Source organism: Cynocephalus volans, chromosome 1, assembly GCF_027409185.1.
Source record: "Cynocephalus volans isolate mCynVol1 chromosome 1, mCynVol1.pri, whole genome shotgun sequence".
Lineage (NCBI taxonomy): Eukaryota > Metazoa > Chordata > Mammalia > Dermoptera > Cynocephalidae > Cynocephalus > Cynocephalus volans.
This window is the reverse complement of record NC_084460.1, coordinates 104,755,062-104,780,098: the sequence shown is the minus strand read 5'-3', so window position 1 is coordinate 104,780,098 and position 25,037 is coordinate 104,755,062. Positions and strand designations below refer to the sequence as shown.

At 33.4% G+C, this 25,037-nt stretch overlaps 1 protein-coding gene across 1 annotated transcript in view; it reads left to right on the top strand.

Annotated features, from left to right (window-relative positions):
• The first annotated feature begins 1,045 nt into the window (after positions 1–1,045).
• Positions 1,046–25,037, top strand: part of CCDC39 (coiled-coil domain 39 molecular ruler complex subunit) — a 37,346-nt gene continuing 13,354 nt past the window's right edge. Inside the window, exons 1-12 of the mRNA XM_063096248.1 lie at positions 1,046–1,135; positions 6,388–6,507; positions 8,434–8,580; positions 9,745–9,903; positions 11,053–11,145; positions 11,242–11,370; positions 12,572–12,763; positions 18,043–18,146; positions 18,456–18,588; positions 21,093–21,287; positions 22,162–22,326; positions 23,675–23,812. Coding sequence (XP_062952318.1) covers positions 1,046–1,135; positions 6,388–6,507; positions 8,434–8,580; positions 9,745–9,903; positions 11,053–11,145; positions 11,242–11,370; positions 12,572–12,763; positions 18,043–18,146; positions 18,456–18,588; positions 21,093–21,287; positions 22,162–22,326; positions 23,675–23,812 — 1,665 coding nt within the window. The remainder of the gene's footprint in view (positions 1,136–6,387; positions 6,508–8,433; positions 8,581–9,744; positions 9,904–11,052; positions 11,146–11,241; positions 11,371–12,571; positions 12,764–18,042; positions 18,147–18,455; positions 18,589–21,092; positions 21,288–22,161; positions 22,327–23,674; positions 23,813–25,037) is intronic.

Sequence of the window (25,037 nt, the reverse complement as noted above, 5' to 3'; positions counted from 1 at the left end):
CGAATATTGCAAATTAATTCATGCTAACAATACCTACTTTAATCACTTCACATCTGGGTGCTTCAGTTCACGTATGTAGAAGATGAAGGGATTAGACTAGTTGATTGTTTTGTCCTTTTCAGTTATGAGATGCTATACAACGGAGACCATTACTCAAATGCCAAGCTGGTATTTCAAATTAATGAGTTGGTGAAGTTTTACCGGTCTAAAGGGGGCGCCTGCCCAGCTGCCTTGTGACAGTGTGGGCTCTGTCAACTAGCCTTTTTCCGGAGGAGGAAACACAGATTTTAATGTGAAACTCCACTTCTTTAGATGTTAACAAATGAAAATGCAAAGAAAAATAAGAGTGTAGGAGTGGCGTGGGCGGGACCACTAAACTCTGCGCGGTCCACCATATGCAAGACATCGCAAAGGGGCAGGTAACTGGGAGGAAGGCCAAAAGATGATTGAAGCAGACGAAGTGCAACATCCAGCAATGATTCCAGGGAGTGAATTCTGTTTCAAAATACCGGTCTACCTTGGTTTAGGATTACTTTTACCCCCAGCAGTAGTTGAAACCTACACAACTCAGCAAACACCACTTGAAAAATAAATCCAGTTTATTAGCTTTGTTAGCTCGCATCTTTCCAGACATTCGGACAGCTCCATTCAGGAACGCTGTGGTCCTCCAGCCGGCTCCAGGGGCCACAGATCTTGCACCCTCCGGTGGCGCTGGGGCAGCTTCCGGAGTTGCCCTTCGGTGGAAAGTTATGCAGCCGCCTGGCAACCCCCGGGAACCTGGGAAGAGAGAAATTGCTTCGCTTTCCTCAACGCTCAACGAGGTTCCTCGGGCTTTTGGTAGGAAGTTCTCAACCGGAAGTTTCGCCTAGCGGCCGGAGCGCTTCCTGCTTGGTAACTAAGGGCGCCGGACGGTTGCTAGGGCTCTGTGGCAACCCCCGCGGAGCTTTGTCGGGGCTTCGGCTTTACGCGGGTGCTGGCGGGCCGCGGTACGAGAAGGCGGGTCTTTCCTCTGCACCGTGTCGGGGGTCCCCGTCCGTCTGCGGTCATGACTAGCGAATTCCTGGCGGAGCTGCATTGGGAGGATGGGTTCGCCATCCCGGTGGCGAATGAGGAGAACAAGATACTGGAAGATCAGGTGAGGAGGAGGCGAGGAAGGCGCGGGGAACGAGCGCGGGTGCGTTGGGCGCGGTTTCTGTCCGGCAGCGCCACCCCAGCCCTTTACTTCTTTCCTTTCCGTCCCCAATCCCGACTCTTCTCTGTCTAAGTTCCCCGGCACTATCCCCCTCTTCCCTTCCCCTGCCCGACTTTTTCGGTAATTGTTAAGCATTTAAAATTTTTATTGAAACAGTAATCGATATTCAGTGTTTTAAAGCCCTTTCTCTCGCCCACTCCCCTTACTCATTTCTAGCCTCTGGGCAGGAGAGGAAAGGCGGGTTCCCGCGCCGGTGTTTTCCTCCCTCGAAATTAAGCGCTGCTTGGAAAAGGGACTTCAGAGGTTTGAGTAGCAACAGTTACTTGCGCGCGTTTATAAACAAAACACGTTTTGGTTTATTTCTTTGTGAGTTTCTGCTGTGATGTTTAAAGCTGAAAGTGACTTGAGATGTTTTCAAGAAGGACATTCTAGTAAGAATGTAAACCGTGCAGTTTAGAGTTTTTCAAAGTGACAATTAAGTTGTCATAGATTGACACAAAATATTTTACGTTGTAAGGATGAATTTAAGCCAACTGCAATTCCTAACTTGAAAAAATTGCAACCGGCTTAGCAAACTTTTAAAAACCTTTATCAGCCAGTGTAAAGTTCCATCCCATGGTGATATGTTGTGTGAAAGAGGGTCCGAGAGGAACGGATGATGCTTAGACGTTTTTATAAAATAGAACAGAAAATTTTCTCTCTTCTGACACATGAAAATGAAAATCTATTGACTCTATGTTTTGGGAAGAATGAAAACGCTTTTTACAGCATTCTGACCTATTAACCTATAACTAATTTCGAAAGTCGCATCTTTTTTTTCCAAAGAAGGACAATATTAGGAAATCTAAGAGATTTAGCACTGAGTACTGAGGAATAATAATATTAAGTATCCGTCCCTAGGTTCAGATCCTACATACCAGCGCTGATCCTTTTTCTTCTTCTGCAAAATGAATATGAGTATAATAATTACCTCATGGGGTTGTTATAGAGCTCTAAGGACATAATGTAGGCTAAAATTCCATACAAATGTTAGTTTTTAGTATTATTGCTATACTATTTAAAACATTTTTTTTTCCAGCCGGCCAGTATGAGATGCTATACTATGTGTCTCACATGATTTAACATACTTATATTAGCTATTTATAACATTTGCAAAGCAGTAAAAAGAAGAAAAATGAGATCGTAATTTCTTCATCTGAGTAAACTCTGACATTAAAAAGGCAACTCTTGTAAATTTAAGATATTCAGACAGAAAAGAAAGGTATAAAATAAATATATAAGATATTGCATCCTCAAAGTTGATCATAGAAGTGACTGTCATGACATTAAAGAAATATTTTAGACATCTTGGTATACAGATACATGGAAAGAAGAGACAAACAGGAGGATTATAAACATAGAATCCTGTTATATATGCTGTTTTTAACAGCAAGCATATATGAATATTAACTTAATTTAAAGCATATGAAGTTAATTTAAATATTAACTTAGTACTTGGGAGAAGAAAAAGAAAGGAATTGTTGAATTTCAGGTAAATATTTCTTGGATCACTAGAGCCACTGATCGCTAAAAAATTCTTCTAAGGTAAGAAAAACTACTTAAATTAAATGGTTAAATTATTATTTTTAAAAACTCTATGTTTCAATTATGGACAGTAATGATTAACTCCCTGCTTTGAAAAATGAAGAAATTAGCACTCTTACACTTTTCCACACTTCTTTCCCCATTTAAAAAATTATGGTTTTATTTGTATGTTATCAAGGTTTATTTTATTTGCATTTGGTTCAGTGTCCTTAATTTATCACAAGTGTTTAGTCTTAGTTTTATATTTAAATTGATTTATTAGTTTTCAATGCAGCCACTTTTATTGTTTATCTTTTCTTGAATTTTTCATTTTGTTAATCTTCTGGCTGGTTGGATTTTTTCCTTAGATGATTGTTTCAAGAAAGGTGCATGGTACTGTGCTTTTTATTCCTTGCATTCCAGATTGTCAGTCTACTTCTATGCATTGCCTGCTTTAAGTTTATATATCTTAAATCAGAATATGGGATCTTCAGGAAATTCCTCCACTTCCTCCACCACCCCCCTTCTCTAGAGTCCTGTGTTTTGCAACAAGGACGGATTTCCCCACAGGTCTATTTCACAACTGTTAACTTAAGAATTCCCTTTATATCTCTACTGAATTGAGGCTTTATTTTCTAGGTCACATACCTTTCTTCTGGTATTCTTTGCTTATTTTGATAGAATACTTTCTTATGTCTCCTAAGAGGGTTGTGTGGGAGGTAAACACTCTGAAATGCTTGAATCTTTGAAAATGTCTTAATGCTTATATTTGATGATAGTTTGGCTGGGTAGAAAACTCTAGGTTGACATAATTTTTCCTCAGAATTTGGAATGTATTGCCCTGTTATCTTACAGCAGTGTTGGTTAGTAACCTGATGTTTGTTTGATTTCCATTTCTTTGTAGATTAACTTTAAAAAAAATTCTCTGGAAGCATTTAGGGTTTTATCTTTCCATAGCATGTTTTATTTGGAAGCTATATTGATCAAGTATATTTTCAAGTTTTTTGCTTATTGCTTTTTTATAGCAACGTAGTCTTGTTTTAGGGGTATAATAGTTCCAATCTCTCTGTGCCTGCATTTGTGTCTGTCTGTGTTTAGTTCTTGTATTTTGTGTCCAGAATTATCTGTTTTCTCTGGGATCTTATTTGTTTATTTTGATATCTTTCACATAATGTAAGGTTTCAATAAATATTTGGTGATCCTTATATGTCCTTTCAATTTAAGAAGGAAGCAATAAAATTTTGTTTGTGAACTCTGTGGTGAAGAGCTTATCAACTTGTGGAGAGTTAATCATTATGCTTTTATTTAAAAAGCAGAAGTTTCACTTTGGGGACATTATGCAATGATAAAAGGCATGATTGATGAAGCAAATAAAAGTCATAAAGATGTATGTACCAAACAAAACAACAGGTAATTACATAAAAAAGCTATTATAAATGCAAGTAAATACAGTTGTGGTGAGATACTTCATTAATGACCTCCTCAGAATTAGACAACTCTAATAGATAAAAATAAGGATATAAAGGATATGAATAATACAATAAAAATAAAAACGTACAGAATGTATATCCCTTGAATAGAGAATATGCACTTTACAAAATATGTCAATAGAACATTTACAAGAGTGGCTTGTGTACTAGACCCAAACAAAAACTTTAATGTATTAAAAGTGGATAATAAATCTTGAAGTCATTATGCTGAATGTAATAAGCCAGACACAAATTGATAAATATTATATGATTGCACTTATATGAGGTACCTAGAGTAGTCAAATTCTTAGAGACAAAAAGTGGAATGGTGGTTGCTGGGACTCGGGGCGGGGGGATGGGGAGTTAGTGTTTTATGAGTACAGAGTTTCAGATGGGAAAGATCAAAGTTCTGGAGATGGATGGTGATGGTGTTTGTACAATGATATGAATGTACTTAATGTTACTTAACTGTATATTTAAAACATAGTAAAAATGGTAAATTTATGTTGTATATATTATATCATAGTTAAAAAAATCTTTATAATCTCTAAAATGCTATACAAATAGGTCACATTCTTTGATTGTAAGCCCATAGAATTTATAATAAATAATTTAAAAATATTTTTAAAAATTATTTATTAAATAACTAAAAATGATCCTCCATTTGAAATACTTAGGCATGTTTCTCAGAAATATATTCCTGTGTAGCCCTTTATATCAAAGAGAAATTTAGGGGGAAAAATCACCTTTTAGAGAACAATAAAAGGAGATTGCTTATTACCGAGATCCATGGGAAATAGCAAAAAGTCTTCCTTAGAGAAAACTTATAGCCTTAAGGGCCTTCATTATTAAAACAGTAAGACAAAAAGTGAAGAAACTAAGAACTCAAATTAAATAAAAGAACAGCAAAGTAAATAAGAGGGTAGTAAAAGTAAAAACTGAAATTAATGAGTAAAAGCAAATATACACATTTAATATTAATTACTAGTTAGTAAAATATAAATGAGTCAATTAGTATTGTTTTCTTTCTTAGATAAAAATTCTTTTTTTCCCCACATTTTGGTGGATTGTGTTGTGCACCCCTGGGAGGTATCCCTAATTTGGGGGACCAAAGTTCAAAACTGTAAGGAAGCATATTTTTGTTTTATGGAGTTTTTATACTGTATGAAGAGTGACATATTCTAATGGTGATGAGAATCTATTTTGTAATTTCCCAAAGTTTTATTTTCTTTGTTTAATATTTACACTGTTTTGTTTCTGCTCACGTTTCTAATTCAAAGGCAAGTAAAACACATTAAGAAGCAGATTCTAAGTACATAAGAGTTAGTTCTGTTCTGTTAAGCTTAGCCTAAGTCTATGAGTTTTGTATAGGAGTTCAGGGAGAAGATATCATGCCTGGTGTCCAGCCACTATTCAGATTTATAGTTCCTGCTCTGTGTTTTTGTTGTCTTGTCAGTAAGTTCTTATTTGCTTAAGGCATCTTGTGGTTTAATTATGGAACAGAATCTCATTTTTGCCCTATAAGAATTAATACTGCTGTACGATAAATGCATTTTAGCAGTGGATCCTGCTACTGCTGTAAATGTAGGAGAGATTTACTTTCAATGTAATATGTTGCTAATTTTCACACAGTAATCTTCAAATTAAAACACTGTTTTATAATACTTAAAAGATTAGTAAATTTTAGAAATTCATATGGGCATTTAAAGAAGCAAAGTGCTATGTACTGAATAGCACTTTGTGTCCTCCCCAAATTCATATGGTGAAGTCCTAATCCCCAATATGATGGTATTTGGAGGTGGAGCCTTTGGGAAGTAATTAGGTCATGGGGGGGCAGGGAGCCCTTATGAATGGTACTAGCTGTCTTATAAGAGGCGACAAGAGAGAGATGATCCCTGCCTCTGCCATGTGAGGATACAGCAAAAAGTCATTTGTCTGCAAACCAGGAAGAGGGCCTTCACCAGGAACCAATTCAGCAAGCACCTTGATCTTAGAATTCCAAACCTACTGTTTAAGCATGTAGTCTATGGTATTTTTGTTATAGCAACCCAAACTGACTAAGACACAGAGTAAATCAAGTTTTGATTTTCTTTTGATTTTAGGTCTTTCAATATGGTAAAACTTAATAGCACTTTGGTTAATCATAACATTTATTATTTACAGTTGTCAAAGATGCAGCGTGAAAGATCAAGCTTGCAAGATCAGCTACGTGACTATGAAGATCGAATTAATGCTATGACTTCTCACTTCAAGAATGTTAAGCAAGAGTTTTCATTTACACAGGTACAGTAGTACTGAAATTTATATTGATTATATCATGGGTAGTCATGGAACATTGCACAGTGCATTATATCTGTGATTTTATTTTATAGATATAATAGGTAACTTTAGTATAATTAAAGTATTGTGAACTTTACCTTTAACCTGAAATTAGATTAAAAAAAGGCTTTGAGGAACTAATTACAGTTAATTCTTGAACAACAGGGTTTGAATTGTGTGAGTTCACTTACACACAAATTTTTTTCAATAAATATATATTGGAATATTTTTGGTTAAGTATGTCATGAATGCATGACACAACTTACCAAACAGTTAAGTAGCTTGCCTAACAGTCGGCTATTAGTAGTTAAGTAGTTAAGTTTTGGGGGAGTCAAAAGTTATACTAGGATTTTCCGCTGTGGGGGGAGGGGCGGGAGAAGGGTTGGCATCGCTTAAGCCCCAGTTGTTCAGGGGTCAACTGTACTTCTACCAACTTAAACAAAAATTAATTCATATGAAAGGAGAAATCATTATTCAAACAATCTAATATAATATTAGGCAGCAGATTATAAACAGGTACAATGATGGCAGTGACAAATGATGGCAATAAGCAGAAACAGAGCTATTATAATACATAATAGAGTTTCTGTCTCCTTTTAATTTTTCAGCACAACCCATTGGGGCCATTTTGAGTGGAGGCTAATAATCTACATATTTCAGTAGCCTCGAGGGCATCATGGTATTTTAGCATAGTTCAAGAACTGAAATTTGTAATGATAATCCTGAGATAAAGTTAATATATAGGAGACTTTATTTAAGATACATGGGGAAGATGTAATGCATTTTAGAAATATTAACACAAATGTGATAAAAATTAAAACTTGGAGAGATTGAGTAAGCTTTTGTTTTATGAATGATCTATTCTGGTATAGAAACTCACTCCCTGACAATGCTCAGCAAACCAGGTAATTTGGCAATTCAGTACTGGAGAGTTTATTAACTTCCATCTCAAATTATTTTTTTTTAAATTGCGTCTACCATTCTGAGAAAAAGTATGTAATTCTTAGAAATGAACAAAGCCATGTTTTTAAAAGCAATTTACAATCAATACAGGTAAGTAAGTGTTTCATGGCTTATAAGTCCTATTAGAAAGTTACAAGCTTAATGAACTTTTAAAAACAATACTCAGGATTCTTGAATCCTGATCTGATTGAGTAATTGATAAACTATTTGGAACAATGTTTTTCCCCAAGCTATTAAACTACTGAGTTGGGGATTTGAAAGACAAAGTCTGTAGGTATATCTTATTACAATCAAACCTTGATTAAATGGTATAATAGAGACAAAAGACAATAAACCTCCTGCAATGCTAGCAGCTTTAATGCTGTAAAATTAATACTGAGACTGATAAGTTTGAAGCACTACGGGATTAGTAGTCAACAAATACTCTTTTATTAAATAAAACAATGCAAAGGCATGATTGTATACTAATAAATATATTCTTGGAAATATTTACAACCACCAGTGTTTATATAATTTTTAAAAAATTATCTCTGTTAATTAGAATATGTGATCAATTTATATAAACATCCTCTTTCCAATTAGTTTTTAATTGGTATTTCTTATTGGATAAGGAATGAATTATGGTTTTTAAGTCTCACATATAAACTTTGGTTTTCTTTAGTTTTTCTGGATCAGCGTAATATCAGAAAACTGCTGACAGTATTTTCTCCTAGCACAATTCATTGACTAACTTTTGTACAACTAGTGAGCAATACCAGCTACACTGTAATTACAGTCAAATGTGGTATATAGATTTCAGAGTAGTGGAATTAATAGTACTTAATCTAAGCATTTTGTGGGATTTTTTTTTTTGTCTAATGGATTATTATAAATATTTTATAATAGTAGAATTTAAAAAGTGTTTTTATCATGTGTATTATTCTGTAGTCTCTTTACAAAGCAAGGGAGCATGAGATTGAAAGTGAAGAACATTTTAAGGCCATTGCTGAAAGAGAATTGGGACGAGTGAAGGATGAAATCCAACGACTGGAAAATGAGATGGCTTCAATACAGGAAAGGAAAAGTGATAAGGAAGTATGTGTTGAAGTGTTACTTAAAATTTTGTGCTACTGCTCCTTGTTCCCTTGCCAAACGAGCACTGATTTTTTTCCATATATGAAAGGCACTCATTAGTTTCCTGGCATTTACTTACATTGTTTTTTTGGACAATGAAAGGCATATGGAGCTGTGATTTGAATGAAACAATGATAGAATATTACATTTACCCCCATTATTTATTCACCAGCTACTTATTGAGTCTTACCATGTGCAAAACACCATGCTGGCTGCCTGTTCTAAAATACTAAGCACAATTTATACGTTAGTGCTACATTTTTAACATCCACATTAACAAAATCACTTTTAATTTTGAATCTTATTTAAAATTTTTACCTTTTATATTAATTTGTCAGCCTCATGACTCTAAAATTAAACTACTTAAAACTATTTCTTTCTCTTTTTTTTAGTTTTTTAGTTACTTGGTTTGAAAGCCCTTTCCAAGTTCTGATTTTTCTCTTTACAATATGCATGTACATATGGAAATACATATACATATGTGTATATACACATACACATAATACATGTTTTATAATAAGTTTATAACATAATATTTATATACATAATATAATGATGCATTTATTAATTTGTATTTGTTTATATATTGTTCTGTTTTCTTTTATGAATCTAGGTTTGTTTAATGACTAAATTTGCAAAATATATTTATCTCCTTTACTGTATTTATTTCAACTAGGAGTACTTCCAAAATTTCTATATAAGAGACCTATTAGAAGCAGCAATATGATTGGAAATGGGACTGAAGGGAACCTGTTTGAGTTAGCATATCAAACATATCATTTTAACTAAGATTGCATGGATATTTAGGGTGGCTTTGGTGGAGTGACTAATGAAATTGCTGTGAGGCAGCTACCCTAAAGCCTAAAGCCTTTTTAAGCAACCTTTGGCTCAACTACTGTTCTTACTTTATATAATCATGTCAATTTTACAACTGAAGGATTAAAATGCAAGTATGATAGTTATATAATTAAATATGGTATATTATAAACATCTGGAAGGCAAGGCCAGAATTTCTTTTTTCTTTTTAACATGTCCTGTAGTATATAATGTTATGTTTTATTTTAGTTTGTATAGTAAATAATGTTTTGTAATCTCCCTTTCTGTCTCTCTCTCTTTGGAAATTAGAATGGCATATTTAAAGCTACTCAAAAATTGGATGGTTTGAAATGTCAAATGAACTGGGATCAGCAAGCATTGGAAGCCTGGTTAGAAGAATCAGCTCATAAAGATAGTGATGCCCTCACTCTTCAGAAATATGCACAACAAGATGATAATAAAATTAGGGTGAGAAATTATAATTGTCATGTTTTCTCTGAATCTGTAGTATGTTGACCTTTTGACCTAAAATCGTTCTTATGATATTTAAGGCAGCAGTTCCTTTCAGAGGAGAGAATAGAACAGAGGTTACTAGAAGTGGGAAAAAGGGAGGATGAATGGGAGAGGAGGTTAGAGAGGAATTGGTTAATGGACACGAAGAATGATTATGTATTATGATGATGAATAAGCTAATTATCCGGATTTGCTGTCACATACTGTATACAAGTATTGGTAGTCAACTCTGTACCTCACAAATATGTGTGATCAATTAAGTTTCAACTAAAAAATAAATAAAAATAAATAAAGCAGCAGTTCTTAAACTTTTTTGGGTCAGGGACTTCTTTCAGAATGTAATAAAGCTAAATATCCTCTCTTTAGAAAAATGACTGTACTCATAAAATTTTGCTGACTGCTTTATAGATCCTTTGAAGCCCTTTGACCATTTAGGGATCCATGAACCCCAGGTTGATTTAGAAAGATTCTGAAAGCATTTCAGAAGAGAAAGTTTTGTACTAGAAATATTTATAAGTATCTTAGCTATTTTGTCTAAAATATAGTAGTTTGAATGTTGCATATAGTTTTTGCCAATTTGAGACTATAGTGTTATGATTGATATGTTATCATAACATCACTTAAAATGCACTTATAATTACATCTGGTGATACTAACGAAGTTAGTATTAAAAGGCTGACTGGTTAGCTCAGTTGGTTAGAGTGTAGCCTTATAACACCAAGATCATAGGTTCAGTTCCCTGTACTGGCCAGCCACCAAAAAAAAAAGTTAGTATTAAAAAACATGCTGTTTTCTTATATTTTAAATACCAAATGCAGTGTTTTAAATAATTTCAAATGGCAAATTATAATTTAATATTTTTTTCTAATTTACTTTAAAAAGTATTAAAAGTCATTTTAGAAACAAGTTTTCATGCAGCTATATACAAACACATTAGATTACCTTTTGGGGATTAAAACAAAAGAAAAATATATTTTATTTTATAATTGTTTTAGATATTAAATAAATGTGTTTATAATGTAATAATATTTAATGTTAGATATTCTAACAGCTTTTAAATTAATAAAATGATAATTTTAAGTATTTTTACATGTACTCACCTAGGCACTGACCCTGCAATTAGAAAGACTAACTTTGGAATGTAATCAGAGAAGAAAAGTACTTGACAATGAACTTACAGAGACTCTAAGCGCACAGGTTGGCTTACTGAAGGTTTTCATTTCTTAATTTCCAAGGTGATGTTCGCAAGAGCACTTAAATTCACAGAAATGTTGTTTGCTCTCTGTTTGACAGTTAGAATTGGATAAAGCAGCACAAGATTTTCGTAAGATTCATAATGAAAGACAAGAACTCATTAAACAGTGGGAGAACACAATAGAACAGATGCGGAAGAGGGATCAAGACATAGACAACTGTGCCTTGGTAAAGTAGCTGTTTGGTCCTTGTAATGTTCAGTTGTGTTTGTCTCCTTTGTATTTAACTCATTATTTCCAGTTTAAGTCACATTGTTATTTGAAAGTCCCATTTGTAGCAGGATTCAATCATTTTGGTAAATGTTTTTGAAAGTTGACTGTATATCCACTTAGAAATGTGATTTTGTGAAGATTATTTGCTTATAGAATTATAATCCTTGAAGACAGGATTCTGCCATCTCTTAACTGTGGAGCAATAGAGAGTCAACAGAGAGTGTTATTGCAGTAAAACCAGTGCTCTGACTTACATATGGTTGTCCAAGGTGCCTTGGACATGTATGCTATTTGGCAGTAAGTTACAGGTATAGAGAAATGAGCCTTCTTAGATAACCAAGAAACAAACAAACAAAAAAGCTTAAACTGCAGTAAAGTTTCACTTTTGAAGCTGGGGCACCAATAATGACATAGAAGCTCAGAAAGGGGTCAGAAGCTCAGAAGAATCAATAACACAGACCTAGTGTTATTTATCTCTTGTTAGTTTCAGAGGTAATTTAGGAGACCATTTTTGGGAAATCATTATGGAATGAAATCATTGTGAGTAAAAGTGGGAAGATTAGGAGGAGTTGGGAAGGAGAAGGAATTGAGAAGGAAAGAAGGCAGCGGAGAAGATGTGTTAAATTCCATTCTGAATCTAGTCTGTGGAAAGGCATTTCAGTTACAGTACTTTGTGTATTCTATTTATTACTATGTCTTCAAGACCAGCAAAAGGCCTGAGTGAAGACATTCCTATTGAAACCAATAACTAAATTATTTTCAAAAGATGAAAAAAAAAAAAAACTGGTCTGTGAAATATTTGAAAAATTTCATTGAAACCCAACTTTCTATGTGAAAGATATTCAACACTGTTACTTTTTTTTAGGGTTACCCTTTGTGTATAAAAGCTTAAATGTTTTTTCATCTCTTTAGCAAATTTCCAGATAGATAAAAGAAAATATAGAGACTGTTAATGATATAAGTTTATAGATACTAGTGTGTAATATATTAATATTTTGTTTTTATTTATATAAGAATTCTGTCTTTTAAAAAATACTCTCCTAAGAAGTTTTGGTAAAATAAATACTAAATATAATAATGGAAAAATAAAAACCAAATTCCTTTTAGTTTTGTCATTTTAAACATATATTTAAGTAAATACATTTGTTTTAATGCAGGCATTAGCAAGGATAAAGCAGGAAACAAGAGAAAAAGAAAGTTTGGTTAAGGAAAAGATCAAGTTTTTGGAAAGTGAGATTGGGAATAACACAGAGTATGAGAAAAGAATCTCTGCTGCTGATCGTAAACTTTTAAAATGTAGGACGGAATATCAGCACCACGAAACTAATAGAAGTCAACTGAAGGATGAGGTAGGTCATCTTAAAAGATTGGTTGTGTATTCATGAAAAATTACTATAAAAATAAGCATAAAACCTTTCCTTTGAGGAACTGCCTTCCAGTTCTTTTTGTTGCATTCCTTCGTTTTGTAGAACTATAAAGATACTCTGATTGAGCCCCCGATTGGTGAGGCACTAGGGAGTGCCATTCACATCACAGGTGGTGTGAAGGACTCCCCCAGAGTTGTTCAGTGCCCAGCTTGCCTGCCACAGATGGTGTTCTGTAGGGGACCTGAGGCCAAATGCTCTTTAGGGGTCTAGATGAGAAATCATTATGACAAGAAACAGGCAAATGTAAAGATGAATATTGACATAGTATTATGAGTGAGTGAAACTTGAAGTATCTCCCCAGTGCTTCATGTGTATGTAGGTGTTGTTTTAACTGTCAAATTCTAGGTGAAGCTACTGAACTTAAATTAGATAATATTGCAGTATGGTAGCAGGATAATGTGATAAAATACCTTGAAACAACGAGAGAGAACAAAACTTCCCCTGCCTTGTTCTTTTCTTCTTTTTCAGGCGTATATGTCAACTAGACTATTCCTTAGGGAGAGTGATTCTCTTTAGTTACTAATAAAGGGATCTTTATGAAATTTCTGGTTTGAGGCCATCTTATCTGAAGTTACTACTGTTTAGGTGGAAAATTGGAATATTACAGAGCATTTTATTCTGTAAGGGGCTAATGTTTTTTTTAATCTCTGATAGAGAAGGAAAGATTTTTTTTTCTGTCCAAAGAGAATAATTACATAAGATTCTTGAAAAATAAAACAAGGGAATTTCTTGCCTAAATTACATGTCACTGCTGATAGCTCCTTCTTAAAAATTTCAAAGTTTAAACCAATTGCAGAAAAGAATGCAGGGATTGATTGACTCATTCTTTCCTTCACTCATAATTTATTTATTGAGATATAATTCACATCCCATAATTCGCCCTTTTAAAGTGCACAATTCAATGGTTTTTAGTATCTTCACAGAGTTGTGAAAACATCACCACTATCTAATTTTAGAATGTTTTTGTCACTCCCCTAAAGAAACTCTGTTTCCCTTAGCAGTCAATCTCTATTCCCTCCTTCTCCAAACCCCTAATAACCACTAATCTACTTTTGGTCTCTATGGGTTTGCCTATTCTGGATGTTTCATATAAATTAAATTATATAATATGAGGGATCGTCAAAAAATTCATGGAAAATGCATATAATGAAAAAAGTATGCATGGATTTCAAATTTTTGCACCAAAATAAACTTGTATTAACTTGTTATAACATGTCTGGACAGGATCTAGTTTGAGGCAACAAAAAACACAAGGCATCAGTTTGAAAAGAGCCCCTATCAGAACATGAATTCTGCTGAGGCTGAAGCAATAACAAACATCAAATCTACAGTGAAGCTTGGGTGAAAGAGTAGTGAAATCACTGATGCTTTATGAAATGTTTATGGAGACCATGCCTCCCCATAAAATCAGCAGTTTTCAATGAAGCACTTGTTTTAAGAAGGGATGAGATGATGCTGAAGGGTTGAGACGAAGCCCACGGTGGCAGAACATCCACACCAATTTGTGAGGAAAAAATTGATTTTGCTCATGCCCTAATTGGAGAGGACCGATGATTAACAGCAGAAACAATAGCCAGCACCAGAGACATCTCAACTGGTTCAGCTTACACAATTTTGACTGAAAAATTACAGTTGAGCTAACTTCCTGCTCAATGGGTACTAAAACTGTTGTGCCCAGATCAGCTGCAGACAAGAGCAGAGCTTTCAATGGAAATTTTCAGCAAGTGGGATCAAGATCCTGAAGCATTTCTTTGAAGAATTATAAAAGGAGATGAAACATGGCTTATCAGCATGATCCTGAAGACAAAACACAATCAAAGTCTTGGTTACCAAGAGGTGGAAGTGGTCCAATCCAAGCAAAGGTGGACCAGTCAAGAGCAAAGGTCATGGCAACAGTTTTTTGAGATGTTCAAGGCATTTTGTTTGTTAACTTTCTGGAGAGCCACAGAACAATAACGTCTGCTTATTTTAAGGGTGTTTTGAGAAAGTTAGCCAAAGCTTTAGCAGAAAAACACCTGGGAAAGCTTGACTAGAGCGTCCTTCTCTACCTGACAAAGCAGGTGCTCATTCCTCTCATCAAACAATGGCAGTTTTGTGAGAGTTTCAATAGGAAATCATTAGGCATTGGCTTTACAGTCCTCATTTGGCTTCTTGTGATTTCTTTTTGTTTCCTAATCTTAAGAAGTTTTTAAAGAGCACCTATTTTTCTTCAGTTGATAATGTAGAAAAGACTGTATTGACATGGTTAAATTCCGAAGGCTCTCAGTTCTTTAGGGATGTACTAAATGGGTGGTATTATTGCTTACAAAATTGTCTCAAACTTGATGGAGCTTATGTTGAGAAAGTATGTATTTTTTATTTTTACCTTTAATTCCATTTTTCTACAAACTTTTTGAAGTCACTTCATGTGTAGCTTTTTGTCTGGCTTGTTTAGCATCATGTTTTCTAGATTTATCCATGTTATAGCATGTAACAGTACTTCATTCCTTTTTATGCAGAAGAATATTCAATTGTATGGCTATACTACATTGTTTATTTGTCATTTGATGGAAATTCGGGTTGCTTCCACTCTTTTTGGCTATCCTGAATAATATTGCTGTGAACATTCATGTACAAGTTTTTGTATAAAAGGGAATTATTAATTTTCTAAATATTTTTACTCACTAGGATGTTAGAACTCAGTCTTACATTGGGATAGTTATCCCCAAGTCCCTTTAATAGTTTGTAAAGGTTCTTTTTTTTTTTTAATGCATGCTGTCTTTTTTTCCTAGCTTTATTGAGGCATAATTTACAAATAAAAATTGTATATATATAGGGTGTAAGATGTGATGTTTATATGTATATACACACACATATATAGTGAAATAATTACCACAATCAAGCTGATTAGCATATCTGTCACTTCACATGGATACCATTTTTATTTTATGTGTAGTGACAACACTTGAGATCTACTCTCTTAGCAAATTTCAAACATATAATACATTATTATTAGCCAGGCTGTACATGAGATCTCTAGAATGTATTCATCTTATAACTGAAGGTTTGTACCCTTTGACCAATATCTGGCCCCTAATAACCACCATTTTACTCTCTCAAAGTGAGTTTGACATTTTTTTAGATTCCATTTATAAGTGAAGTCATGCAGTATTTATCTTTCTGTGTCTGGCTTATTTCGCTTAGCATAATGCCCCCAAAGTTCATTTACGTTATTGCAAATGGCAGAATTTCCACCTATCTTGGCTATTGTGAATAATGCTGTAACAAACATGGGAGTGCAGATTTTTTTTGATATACTGATTTCATTTCCTTTAGATACATACCCAGAAGTGGGATTGGTAGTTCTATTTTTAGTTTTTTGAGGAACCACCATACTGTTTTCCTTAAAGGGTGTACCGATTTACATTTCCACCAACTGTGTGCAAGTGTTCCCTTTTCTCCACATCTTTGCCAACACTTATTATTTTTTGACTTTTTGGTAATAGCCACCTTAACAGGTGTGAAGTGATATTTCACTGTGGTTTTGATTCGCATTTCTTTGATGATTAATGACATCGAGCATCTTTTCTTATACCTATTGGCTATTTGTATATCTTCTATGGAAAAATGTCCATTTGGATCCTCTGCCCATTTCTTAATTGGGTTATTTGTTTTTTTCTATTCAGTTGTATGTTTTTTGTGTATTTTGGAGACTAACCCCTCATCAGATATATGATTTGCAAAGATTTTCTCTCATTCTGTAGGTTGCCTTTTAATTTTGTTGATTATTTTCTTTGCTGTACAGAAATTTTTCAGTTTGATGCAGTTTCAGTTGTTTATTTTTGATTTTGTTGCTAGTGATTTTTGTCTCAAATCCCAAAAAATTGTTGCAGAAACCAATATCAATGAGCTTTTCCTCTATGTTTTCTTCAAGGAGTTTAGTGGTGTTAGGTATTATATTTAAGTCTTTAATTCATTTTGAATTTATTTTTGTGTATGGTGCAAGAAAAAGGTCCAATTTTATTTATTTATTTATTTTTGCATGTGGGTATCCAGTTTTCCTAACATCATGTACTGAAGAGTATATCCTTTTCCCATTGTATATTCTTGGTGACTTTGTCAAAAATTAGTTGACTGTATATGTGTGGGTTTATTTCTGGGTACTTTATCCTGTTGCTTTTGTCTATGTGTCTGTTTTTATCCTAGTACCATATTGATTTGATTACTATAGCTTTGTAATATAGTTTGAAATGAGGAGGTGTGATTCCTTCAGCTTTGTTCTTGCTCAAGTTTGCTTTAGCTATTTGAGGTCTTTCGTGGTTTTGTAAAAGTTTTAGGATTTTTTCTTCTATTTCTTTGAAGAATGACATTGGAATTTTAGTAAGGATTGTATGGAATCCATAGATTGCTTTGGGTAGTATGAACATTTTAACAGTTTTTATGCTTTCTATCCATGAACATGGGATATCTTTCCATTTATTGTGTCCTCTACAATTTCTTTCATCAATGTTTTATAATTTTCAGTGTACAGCTCTTTCACCTCCTTGATTCAATTTATTACTAAATATTTTATTCCTTTTGATCCTATTGTAAATGGAATTGATGTTCTTGATTTTTTTTGATAGTTTGTTAGTGTATAAAAACACAACTGGTTATTGAATGTTAATTTTGTAACTGCAACTTTACTGAATTAATTTATTCTAACAGTTTTTTGGTGAAGTCGTTAGGGTTTCTGCAATGGTTTTTAATGAAAAAAATTTATGTCTTGGGTTTTCTGGTTTAACAATTTACATTAACAATAAAATGAGTGTCATTAGTTAGGAGGATGATGTGTTAGAATCTCTTGAGATTTTCCACATCCAATTAAACTTGTTATGATTCTCATAAGTACTTTATACATGTACATGAATTTGTGTTGAATCTTGGGATGTGTTCTTTCTGAGCAGGTCTAGTGATGTTGGACAGTTCTGCATTTACTTTCAACACGTATCTGTAGGTCTCTATAATTTGCCAGTATTGTACAACAATGTCATTTAAAATTTGATACCAGATCAATAAGAAAGAAAACCTGTTAATATACATTAATTATAGAAAAATGATTACTCTTTTTATGGGTGTGATGTAGGTTAACACTTGAAATGGGCAGAATAGAACTCAGAAATGAAATTAATTTGTAAGATATGGAGTAAATATATAATTTCTGTCTGTTAACTAATAAATAGCTGGATTCTTTAAAAGCCACTGTGAATAGAACTTCCAGTGATTTAGAAGCTCTGAGGACAAATATTTTCAAAATAAAGAAGGACATTAATGAAGAAACAGCAAGGTAAGAAAAAGCTACTTAAATATGTTTACATTTTTTTTACTACTCCTAGAAAATTATTATGTACTTATTTTGGTTAAATAACTGCAAAAGTATAGCTACTACATTACTAAGCTTTAAAAAGAATTTCTGGCTTTTTTATTATAAAGACTCAGTAATAAAATTTTTATGGGTTGTTAAATATGTAATGATAAAAAGGTTTACTGCAAAAGAAACCTTCCAGTTATATAAAGAAATCTTAGGATAAACCGTTCTTTGTATTAAATACTTTTAAGGCTTGTTTTCTATATTTTCCTTATAAACCCTCTTTAGGTTACAGCAAATTAAAAATCATAATGAGACCATTAAAAAAAACTTAAAGCAGATAACTGAGAAAACCATGTCTGTAGAAGAGAAAGCTACCAATTTGGAAGATATGCTAAAGGAGGAGGAAAAAAGTGTAAAGGTAAAGTTTAGTTTTAATTTTTAAAAAATCACTGCAAATTTAGCAAGAGTAAATTAATCAGACTTTCAGGATCAGAGGACCGGAAGGGCTAATAAAATGCTCTGCCTTTTGGTACAATCATATGTATAATCTGGTTTCGCATCTCTTTTTATGTATTGCTTCTGAAGATGTTCCCAACTACACCTCTTCTTTAGCTACCTATTCTTCATTTGCTGCACTTTCAGCATTTAACTTTGATGTCTTCTTTTAAAGGTAGCCAGCACTTCCACCGTGCCCCACATTCCATTCCTTCCCAATTTCTAACTGTGTCCGTGTCCCTGCCATCATTCACAGATCTGCTGGTATATTGCACACATACTTGGAAAATGCCCCTATTTTATTACTGATTTCTACCTGATTTTCATTTTATTTTGTTTGTTTGTTTTTTTGTGATTTATTTCCCCTGATGGTCTACATTCATTATCTGTATTTCTTCATCGTCTACAGTCTCTTTAACCTCTTACAATCTGATACCATTTTTTTTGGTAAATGGGCTCTGAAATGCTATCAGTTTACTAACTCTACTAGCATCCTTTTCTACCTCAATTTCTTTGGCATGTTGGTAGCATTAAAGCCAATTTTCGAGGAACTTGAAAAGGCTAGTTCACGATTTCCTCTTTGAAAACTTCAAAGTGATCTATAAGTGTAGGCTGACACTGTAGGCACTACTGCTTGCTTTTACTTTTTTCTTTTTTAGAGGGGGGAAGAGTAGATGAAGATAGTGGCAAAATTCCCCAACATTTTATTAGGCTTGTATCAAATATGTCTCTACTTATATTTGGATGGAATCCAGCTTCCTCAGTGTGCTGTACAATTTTTGAGTAATGGAGTCACGCGGCAGTCTTGACTGAGTGGTATTTGAGTCCAAAATTGTTCAAAATTATCTTCAAAAAGTTGTTTTTTTCCCCCTTAGAGCATGATTTTCTATAGCACATGAGTTGGGACAGGATTATAACTTATCATAAACCTGTAAAGACTGTGAAATTCATATGAAAGAGACCTTTTGGTCAGAGAGAATAAATTTTCTGACATTTTTGAAGTAATTGATGAATTAGGAAAAAAAAAAATATTGGCAGCAGGTGTACTGATCGTGTTCTAGCCAAGCTATGTTCATAATCTTGACTTTCTGTTGCTGTTGGATTCTGTTTATTTGGAAAAATCACAATTCTTGGATGTACTGTGTTATTCAGACTTTAAAACTCTGCCAGACAATCTTTGAGAAGGTTTTAAACCTAATGAAAATTGTCTATTATTCGAAAAAAAAAGGAATCGAATGTCAGATTATATTTCTTGCTTTGTGAAGATTTAAATGGCCAGTCACAGACTTCTTTTGTTTCATGTTGAGGTTAATTGTTTGTCAAAGGGAAATACGATTGTCTGGGTATAAGAACACACAGGCAAATCATTTCAACATTTAAAAATGATAACTTTCGATTGATCTTGGCATGGTAGATCTATTTGAAGCTTGAAAAACATTGGCTGTGAAACCTCCAGGTCAAACAAGACAGGTCAGTCTCCTGAGGGAGGAGCAGTGGGAATGGGGGCTTGTTTTTATTTCCCACACACTGCACATGATAGGAAGACAAACTGGAGGCAAGGCATGAGTGATGGGTATTGCCAGTAGTGTGCTGGGATCAGCCCCTACCAGCTCACAAGAGCCAATATTTAATTTTAAGAAATTTTTTAAGTTGGCTGCTAAACAAAGCTACTATTAAACATCAAATTATATAGACTTACAAATAAATTATATTCAAAGCAAAAGTAATGAATATTCAGCACTCATTACTTCCAAATTATTTTATTATATTTTATTATCATCTATGCTCTTAAGGTTACTTAAGATTATTTACATCTATTATATCAGTATGTTGGAAATAGAGCATAACAATCTGCTTCTGTGTTATCTCTTGCCAATTTTGCATTTGGTGAAATCATGTTAGTAGCTTGAAATTAGCCATAGTGGGAGTATTTACATCTCGGAAATCAGATTCTTCCACTAACCCACATCCACTGGAGAACTGATGGTTAAACATTTACCTGCTCATCACTGGATAGTGCCCAAAAGAAGGTGGGAGATTGGGAGATGTGATTTCTTCCCTGAACACCCTCAGGACTTAAGTTAACTTTGTGAGTGAGCTTATCTGCTATATTTTCCCAGTGGATTTTATTTTCTGAGGAAACTAGTGGAGTGGCTATGCTCTGAAGCTAGGGCAATGTGAAATGGAATTAAGATGACAGATCAAGGTACATGATACAGGAATAGAAAACTACTATTCTAGTCTACTAGAATAAACTACAAGAAATATTGGGAGTTTATTGAAATTGTGAGAAGGGCTATATATTCTCAAGGGCTAAAATGTTGGGTGGTACATGTTTATTTATGAGCTCCTAAATTATAATGTTCATATACATAAAACATTTTAAGATATTATAATTTCATTAATCACTATAATTCTTATTATCAGGAAGTGGAAGTTCAATTGAACCTAGTGAAAGATGTGCTATTTAAGAAAGTTCAGGAGTTACAGACTGAGACAATGAAAGAAAAAGCTGTTGTATCAGAAATCGAAGGGACCCGTTCCTCTCTAAAGCATCTCAACCATCAGTTACATAGACTGGACTTTGAAACCTTGAAGCAGCAGGAAATTATGTACAGTCAGGTAGATGTTATTCTTGTGAATATCTTCTGTATTGATTTGCTATAGTTGTGATGGTCAAGGTACCTCAGTGTACTTAGAAAGCAAAGATTTCTAAGCACTTTTTGGAGGGACAGAGAGATGCTGAAGGTGGGATGAAATGTTAGGTCAGTAGTAGGGTGGGGAAGCCTTAAAATCTACATTTTTTCTTGATCTGAAGTAAACAGGCAAGAGGAAAACAACTATACTGAGGGAGAACCATGTTTTAATGAAACTTTGAGCAACTGGACCCAGAATAAAACAAAAGAAGGCATGGGATATCCGAAACCTAGAAAAACTCTGTGTTGATTCTTAGTTGTGCAAACATGGGCACTCCCGCCCCAACCCCCAGGCCAATAGAGTAAGAGTATTGTTTTTCAGTTTTTCCTTATTTTGTTCCATCTATATACTCGTGTTAATTTCTTAATGTCCCTCCCTACATCTTAATTTTCTCATTGAATATATTCTTATTGTCTCAAAATTACAGATACTAAAATATGATTTTAAAAATAATTCATTAGAAGTTTATCATATTTGAGTCTTTTATGGCTAACAGTTTGTGGCTATATTTTTTGCATCCTTTAGAGAATGTACCCTCAAATATCCATGTCCGTGTAAATCCAGTGCATTTACTGATATTCCATCATGGCAGTATGATAAATATCCTTCTACTTTGTTATATTTTCAGAAGATTACTTCTGTGTCTGATTGTTGAAGAATAGTTTGTTGTTGCACCCCTTTGAGTAGGAAGGATTTTATCCTGAATTATTGAAGGAATAAAGTGACTTTATTAAATGATAATGTCATTCTCCTTACTAAAGTCCTTCTCCTTACTAAATTCTTTTTGAAAACCCAACAGGATTTTTACATTCAACAAGTGGAACGGAGAAGGTCACGGTTAAAAGGAGAAATTAATTCAGAAGAAAAACAAGCCCTTGAAGCAAAAATTGTTGAACTTAAGAAGTCATTGGAAGAGAAAAAATCTACATCTGGCCTTTTGGAAACACAGATCAAGAAGCTTCATGTAACTTAGCCAAATATGCTTTTTAAGTTTCAGATATTCTGGTTATTAGTTATTCTGTTTTAAGTCAATGTGTTTTTAAGACTACTTTGGATAGCGTGTTTGCCGAGCGACCCACATATATAACAAGTGTATGAACAAATGTTGGTATTTCTTTACTGACTATTAGAATTTGACATTACCATTAAGCATCTACTATATGCTAAGTATTGAATTACATGCCTCTAGTATTTTATTTCACTTAATTCTTATAAATGTCTTGTGAGGAAGATACTATTATCTGTTTCACAGATTAAGTAATTTGTCCAAGACTACACAACTAGTACATGGATTTGATCCCTGGGCCATTTGACTCAAACTATTCTTAAGAGTAAACTATTTATAACATCGATAAATCCCAATTTTTTATTATGCATCTGTCATAATAAATAACTTGATTGTCCTTTATGTCTGAAATGCCATCTGAAAGAAGCTGCTCTGTAAAGGATCATCTATTGTTATTCAAATATTTACTTAGATCCAGTATTTTAAATGACTTGATTCTATTAATAAGGTGAGAAAGTTCTTCATCTTTAGGAATTTTATTATTTTCGTTGTAATATAAAACCTATGTTAAAGTTTAATTGGAGAGTAAGAGTGAGGGAGTGAGAATGTGGACCTGAATGGGGTGAGATCTTGGCAGGATTTAAATGTTATTTACTGTTGGTAAAACTAGTGATGAGTGCCCTCTAGTGGTTCCTAGAAGAATTGTCCTGAACTTGAGGGATGCAAAAGGTGAAAGGGAGCTGTTACTTCCCCCCCCTTCCCTTTTTTCTTTTAAGATGACAAAATATTTGGAAAAAATAATGGGTGGTTGTGTCTCTACTGAACATGTACAGACTTCTTCCTTGTCATTTCTAAATAATACAGTATAACAACTTTAAATAGCATTTACATTGTATTAGGTATTACAAGTAATCTAGAGATGATTTAAAGTATACGGGGCAGATGTGCATGGGTTTTATGCAGATATTGCCCTTATTTATATAAGGGACTTAAGCACCTGGGGATTTTGGTGTAGGTGTGTGGGAATGTAGGGGTGGGGATGGGTTGGCAGAAGTGTGTCCTGGAACCAATCTCCTGCAGATACAGAGGTTGAACTGGAACCATACATAATATTTTCTGGAATTATTGAAGTCACACTAAACCCAAAACATCAATAGATGATGTTCTATGTGAATATCAATTTATGTTATATTAGAGATTATTATAAAAGTATATAAGTAAATGTAAGATATGTTTAATATGGTATGCATTTAATATAGTTGTTATTTAAAACATACATTTATGTACCCTTTTTTCCTTTTTACAGAATGATCTTTACTTTATCAAGAAGTCAAACAGTAAAAATTGTGATGAAAAACAGTGCCTTATGACCAAAATAAATGAACTAAACTTTTTCACTGATAGATCAGAGAAAGAACTTAATAAAGCCAGAGCTTTTAAACAGGTGCAATAAATTTATATGCATATAGAGTATTTAAAACTGTATGTTTTCATGTTAATTGTAGAAAAATCTAAAAATATAGGAAATTATGAAGAAGAAAATAAGTCACTATAATTACTGTACCCAAGATAAACACTGTTAAATGTCTGTTTCCTTCCAGTCTTTTAAAGAAAATTGACTTTATATGTTGTATTTTTTAAAAATGTAATATATTACACATGTTTCCTAAAACATTAACTGTTCTTTTAAAAATATTTTTTTTGGCTGGTTGCTTAGCTCAGTTGGTTAGAGCATGGTCTTGATAACACCAAGGACAAGCCGCCAAAAAAAATTAAAAAAAATTTTTTTTAAAGGCTTTCTACAGTACCATTTCATGAAGTTACCATAATTTATTTAACGATCTTCTCTTCTTTAGATATGTGTTTGTTTCCATTGTTTAGCTATTATAAATAGTACTATCACGTACAATGCACATATATTGCTGTACAGTTGTTCCATTAGTTTATGGTTCAAAATAAATGAATATTATTAGTGTCTTGAAACTGTTTTCAAGCACAGTTGCCTTCTAGTGGGTTGCATCAGTACTCCCACCAGCAGTGTGTAAGTATTGTATTTTATTCACCACCACTGAGTGTGCATATCCTCCTTCATAAAATTGTTGCCAATTTGAGACAAACATGGCATCTCATTGTTTTAGTCTTCATTTTTTTTTAAAATTGGTGACATTTGAAAACATTTTGTTTAAAGATAAAATTTAAAACATTATGTTTAAAAAATGTTTCTAACATTTTTTCCATTATGTGTGTTCCCTAATTTTGTTTGAGTTTGTAGTTTATATTCTTGGCCCATTTTTCTGTAGGGAGATTTATATTTTTAAATTGCTTTTTAGAAGATCTGCACATGTAAAAATATTATCTCATAAATATTGTTAATATTTTTTCTATTGCCTTTAAATTTGTATTCAGTATTTTTGACATAAAACCTTTTTTAACATCAAATATTTAGGTTTTTTCTGCTTATAATTTTTATGGTTAGAAACCTCTTTGTCACTAAAGTTCAGACAAATGGTAACTATTTCTAATAGTTACATTGGTCTCATTTCTTACATTAAGTTTTTTCATTCATCTGGAGTGTATTTTGGGTACATGTGAGATGTAGAGATCTAATCTTTTCTCCACCTGAAAAGCTGTTTATAAAGTAGTGAAATCTTATATTCTGGAGTGTTTGT